General features: G+C 32.2%; 1 protein-coding gene across 2 annotated transcripts; it reads left to right on the forward strand.

Annotated features, from left to right (window-relative positions):
* Positions 1 to 910: 910 nt before the first annotated feature.
* LOC120130206 (RNA-binding protein 2-like) lies at positions 911 to 3491 on the forward strand. 2 transcript variants are annotated; one of them, XM_039147498.1, is made up of 7 exons: positions 911 to 1001; positions 1104 to 1212; positions 2068 to 2204; positions 2296 to 2584; positions 2682 to 2743; positions 2872 to 2953; positions 3345 to 3491. In XM_039147498.1, exons 2-7 carry the CDS (start codon positions 1125 to 1127, stop codon positions 3446 to 3448), a joined length of 762 nt encoding a protein of 253 aa, XP_039003429.1. In that variant the 5' UTR covers positions 911 to 1001; positions 1104 to 1124; the 3' UTR covers positions 3449 to 3491. The 2 variants fall into 2 exon arrangements, with proteins under 2 accessions (XP_039003429.1, XP_039003430.1); XM_039147499.1 differs by having other exon boundaries at positions 1104 to 1200.
* The last annotated feature ends 2366 nt before the right edge of the window (positions 3492 to 5857 follow it).

Here is a 5857-nt window from a genome sequence, read left to right on the forward strand (position 1 = left end):
CAATTCTTCACTTAATTCTTCTATTTTAAACCCCTATCATGTCATTAAACTCAACTACCATTACTTAAACCAACTTATATCTATGAAAATCATCTATAACTTCAAAATCCTATCCTTCATATGTAATTCAAGAATCATACTCAAATTTCAATATGTTCTAAATACCATTCTAACACTTCATATTCCTTAATTAGCATGATGACAAGTCAAAATTAACTTAAAATTCAACTTATCAACTCTATTCCATGATTTCATATAAAAACTCGTTTTCTTAAATCTCTTATAACTTCTTCATCTTTTGATTATAAGACAACTTAAGCTTTCCTTAAGTTTAGTTATCATCTAATGATCAAAACCCAACTTTTAAAACAACAAATAACCAAGAAAATAGAAAACTCACCTTTGCTGTGGCTTTCTCTCGTATGGAAGAACAAAGAGGAGAAGAAGAGATATTCTTCTTATCCTTTTCCCCCGTATATATCCTCAACATAATACAATTTAATCATTTAATGGTTAAATGACCATTTTGCCATTTAATTCTTTTAATAATTACTAACAATCCTTCTAGATAAATCATTGAATTATCCAATTATTCTACTTTAATCACCAAATTCTGAAGTTTTACAATTTAGTCACTAACCCGTATTTTGGGATGTTACATAAGTATCTTATTTATATGTATTAGTTAAATTAGTTTCAAACATTGATCATAAATTGACTGATGATTTTCATTTATTAAGAGATATTTTGACTTAAAATAAAAAATTTAAAAAAAAAAGTAATATATTTAAAAAAATAATAATGATAAAAGTGACACTGATATTAAACTTTAGGAGTATTTTTTGTATTATGCCAACAAAAATGCTGTAATGTATTGCTACTCTTTTGACTCGTGCGAGTCGCGACTCATTGTAGGAAAATTAAAATAAAAAAAATCTCGACAAAAATAAACAAAATAGAAGTATAGAGTCGAGCTAGGGTTTCCTCAATTTTGTGCCAAGGTCATTTCCCTGTCTGTCTATTGAATACCTTTTCCTTTTTGGTTATTTGTTTTCTGAATCGGGAAATTATGGTATATTAAATACATATTGTTGTCTTGGCAGGGGAGATTGAAACAGGAGCTAATGTCGGATAATTACTGGAATCGGAAGCAGCCAACTCCTCCAGTACTCTCCTCAGGCGGCATGCTTAAACGAACTCGTACTGACTACGGTATGCTTCCTTCCTTTTCCGTTTTAAAATCATTCTCTTTCCCTTTACCTTTACCTTTGCCTGTGTTATACAATTTCTTGTTCAATTGTGTTTTAGTTTTAGCTGCTTCTGATATCAGTATAGGAAAATTCTTAAAATTTTCGATTAGATTGGTGTAATTTCCTTCAAACTCTATGATGGGCGAAAGGTTATTTTGTTCAGTTAGATAAATTTATGTATAAGCACGCTTGGAAGTTCAAACTGTTTTGAACAATGCAAACGAATGCTTTATGTTAGAAAACTGATATTCCTCGAGAAAACAGAAAGAAAGCTAGAGAGAAAACACAAGGAGGAACCTAAAAAATCATCTTCCTTCTGGATTTATCACCAAAGAATCTGATCTGCTCAATACAATTAAGAGTCTATTTATAGTATACAAGCAAAATAATTTAAGTTGTATCCGCATACTATCATCTGCAGATCCAGAAATATTTTTTGAGGCGGGCACATATGTATTAATAACATAATTTTTTCATATGGGACGGACTCAAATAAAATTTCAGGGTGGGCATCAGTAAAATGGACAACTAACATAAAGAAATTTGGATTTCAAGGTCACTGCCCATCACAGAGAACGCATACATCCGTCAGTGTGTACTGCATAGTGCCTGGTGACAAGAAGTTTTCCTTTTCTTATATTAGTTAGACGCCAATTTTGTTAGGCATTGCAAAGTAATTTACCTAGTGATTTATCTTTCCAGTGTGTTTGTAATGAGTTTAAGCAATATAATTCTTTCACTTATGCATAATTGTTGAAAGATATTATTTGTTATTGAGAAAAAGTTGACATAAATGTTCTATTTTCAACTTGAACAGATCCCCCACCTCTTGGGTTTCATCCAGCCCATGAGATGCATAATAATCCGGTAAGAGATGATGATAAAAGTGGACTTCTGTCTGTGAAGGATACGGAAACAATCGGATCTGCATATGACCGTTATCTCCAGAGCGCGGTACCATCGAACCTTTCACTCGTGCATATTTATCCCCCATCGTGGATGTCCACTTTTGTTTTCTAAAGCATTCATTAACTTGCTTTTGAAGCAACTTTCTTCTTTTACTTCTGGAGAAGCTAGTGCATTCGGTGGGCTGGGAAGGGCAGCTGCCGGTGCAATGCCTGCTCATCCAATGGCTGATCCTCCTGTGATGGGTCGTCCTGCATCTGCTGCTCCAGATCTTGCACTAAATGGTCGAAATGTTGGTTTTGGCGGTCAATTTCCCATCGATCCCATGTCAAAGCTGGGTCAGGATACTGTACCTCTGCCTCCAGATGCTTCCAATACTCTATTTGTTGAGGGACTTCCTCCTGACAGCACAAGGAGGGAAGTAGCTCGTATCCTATGTAATGCTGTGATGCATAGTAAAATCTATTTTAACTTGATTACCTTCCTTATGTACTGTCGATTCACATTCCTTAATCAAGGCTTTAGATATCTTTCGTCCTTTTGTGGGATATAAAGAAGTACGACTAGTAAGCAAAGAATACAAACATGTAAGTGAAGTAGATATTGGCAAATACTCATTTGTCTTTTTTATAGTGGCTTATTCTGTTTTCTGAAGTGCTGGGAAATTCTCATTAGCATTTGTTGAATGCTTGAAACTCATTCATTTGTAATGCAGCGTGGTGGAGATCCTGTTATCCTTTGTTTTGTTGATTTTTCAAGCCCTGCCTGTGCAGCAACTGCAAAGAGTGCCTTGCAAGGTGATCCTTTCTTCCATTGATTTTGACTTTCATAGTAGTAGTTTCTCACTGGAAAACATGCATGCTTTCTTTTGTCCCATAAAAGATTATAGGAAATATAATGAATGCTTTAGATTGACATCGGTGCACTCAAATATTTTGCTCAAGTTGTAGGTTACCACTCCTTGCTCAAAGAGAAGTCCGAAACTTCTTTGCGGGTTTTTTTTTCCTTCGCAAAAAGGAATGCTATCGGTTGAGACATTCAATTGAAATATAGATCATATGCCGAAATATTTTGACTCGACTCGATCGAATGTTCACCCTTACCTTATCCTAGACTATTAAAAAAATTGATGAGCGCTTGCATTTGATTCTTCTGTTGAGTTTTTAAGTTTATGATTGGATTGTGCAGGTTATAAAATCGACGAGCATGAACCCGATTCTAACTACCTGAGGTTGCAGTTTTCCCGGAATCCAGGTCCACGTTCAGGCTTTGGAGTTCGCGGAAGGAGGTAAATGCCACTTGAAACAATTATGCTATCATATGTTATGCCATTTTATGGCTATTTTTCTCATTTAAATTGCTAAATCCTGCTAAGTATTGGTGCTAGAGATTCACAAAAAATAAATAAATAAATAGAGAGAGAGAAAAGTTTAGGAGTGAGGATCAAGCTTGAATTGCTTACACGTTTCTGGAACCTGTGTTGTACAACAACTTCTAGATAAAATAGCCGTTTTTTTAATCTTTTGGGGTCTTAGAGATGATTGCAGTGTTTCATTTTATTGTTAAATACAAGGATTTGGAATTTAATTAAGGATAAATCAATCCAAATATCCAATCTTCAGTTGCAACATACGAAAATATGTTAAAGAAAAAAAGATCTTTTTATATTTGTTTTTGTTTTTATAATGGATAATCTATCATCCAACCATTAGTTTGTATACTTTAGATCATCTCGTTGAGAAAATAACAAATCCAGTTATCAATGTATAAACAGTGTATTCATTTGTTCATGATTTTGAAATATTTGTATCTAATGTTTATATATTGTATCAATATGATATTAATTCAAAAAAAATTAGCATTCAGTTTGGTTGTGCAAAAATATAGTTGTATTCATAAGGTTTAAGTATATAAATCATCATTCAACTTCCTTATATTTTTATTTTGGTCATTCAAGTTTATTTGTTTAATTTAATAACTTAACTTTAAACATTGACATTTTTTTCTCTCCATCCTTAACGAAATTATGACGTAGTTAATAACTATTTTTATTATCAACATTGGTTTCCTTTAACAGAGTGAATAATATATTTAATTAAAAGATAACATCGACTTTCTTTAAAATAGTGAATAATGAATTTAATCAAAAGATAAAAAAGGGCAAAAAATTAAAAAGATAACATGGTGGTGACATGATTGTTCGTGGTAACTGATGTTGTGTGACTGACATGATAGATTAACTAAATTATTTTTTTCTTGTTTAAGGATTAAATTATTTTTCTAAATTTAGAGAATTATTTATTTTTTTTTAAATTTAAAAATTATTTTAAATTTTAAATTTTAAATATAAAAATATTTAATATATTAAAAATTAAATACACATATTAAAAAAATTAGTTTAATAATAATTTAATTTTTATATTTAATATTTTTAAAAAGTGATGATAGAATATCTCTTAAAGCTATTGATATGATCAGTGTTCAGGTTTTAAAGGAAAAAGGTTGCTGTCGTTGATAATATAATATATAATAAATGGATAGAGCAAATTACAGTGAGGTTAATAAAAAATGAAAAAAAAAATTACAGTGAGGAATAATAATTTTGAAACCCGGTCCTCCCAAAAGATTACTATTAGTGGCCGCTGTGAAAAGGTTTCTATGGTGCAGGGGTGAGGCTGCATGCATGCAGTAGGCTAAAACTTCACCTGCTTAATCATCGCAATATAGAAGAGAGGAAAGAAATGTAAATGCTGAAATTCATATTTTGGACCCTATTAAATGCTACCTCTTAAACAATGTCACTCAGACTCAAGTATCATGCTAATACAAGTCTTCGTTCGACACGTATAAGATCAAATTATTCCAAGTTTTCAACATATTTGGAGGTTGGACACTAGTGCAGCACATGGTACTTCAAAGTGAAGAATTAGATCAACCTAGCTTTCAAATGTAAATGAATTCACCTAAACTTCAATTTCATACTTTACCCGTACCCGTATATATGAGACCAGGTCAATGTTTTTAATTCGTGTTCGTTAATTTACTATTTACCGTTTGTTGAGGAAATCTTCTTTGGAACGAATTTCATGGTCATGATTCATGATAATATTTTTTAATAGTTTGTTTATATGTTCAACAGGTAAAGTAAAATATTTTTTAATAATTTTTAGTTATTATAAAATTGAAGGATTGAATTTATAATTAAACCAATAATCTTAAACAGTAAAAGCACAATAATAAAAACAGCTTTTCTTTACTTTGGTGAGATCTCAGTTTTACTTCTCTTTCTCTACCCACACTTTCCCTTCCCCATCTTCCTCTCTTTTCTTTTACCAAAGCGCCAATAAAAAAAATTGTCCACTCCACTACCAACGACTGCCAAGATTGGCCCTTACACTATCTTCATTACGCTCCTTCCACCCCTTTTCCTTCTGAACTCTTACCCCTATGTTTTTACTTTGATGAGGTTTTGTTTCCTTTGTTTTGTTGTGATGAGTTTCCGTTTTCCTTGGTTTGCTGTAATGAGTTTATGTTTCCTTTGCTTTTATTGTGATGAGTTTTTGGTACGTTAATTTCATCGTTTCAGTATGCGAGCGAACCGTTAACAAATACAAATCGAGATTTTTGGGGTGGGGGACGAATTAGGTAACACTGGATCAGAAAATGAATGCTCATAAGAATTAAATATGGCGGCAATACAA

This window comes from Hibiscus syriacus, unplaced genomic scaffold (assembly GCF_006381635.1).
Source record: "Hibiscus syriacus cultivar Baekdansim isolate YM2019G1 unplaced genomic scaffold, ASM638163v2 tig00110528_pilon, whole genome shotgun sequence".
NCBI classification, from domain to species: domain Eukaryota; kingdom Viridiplantae; phylum Streptophyta; class Magnoliopsida; order Malvales; family Malvaceae; genus Hibiscus; species Hibiscus syriacus.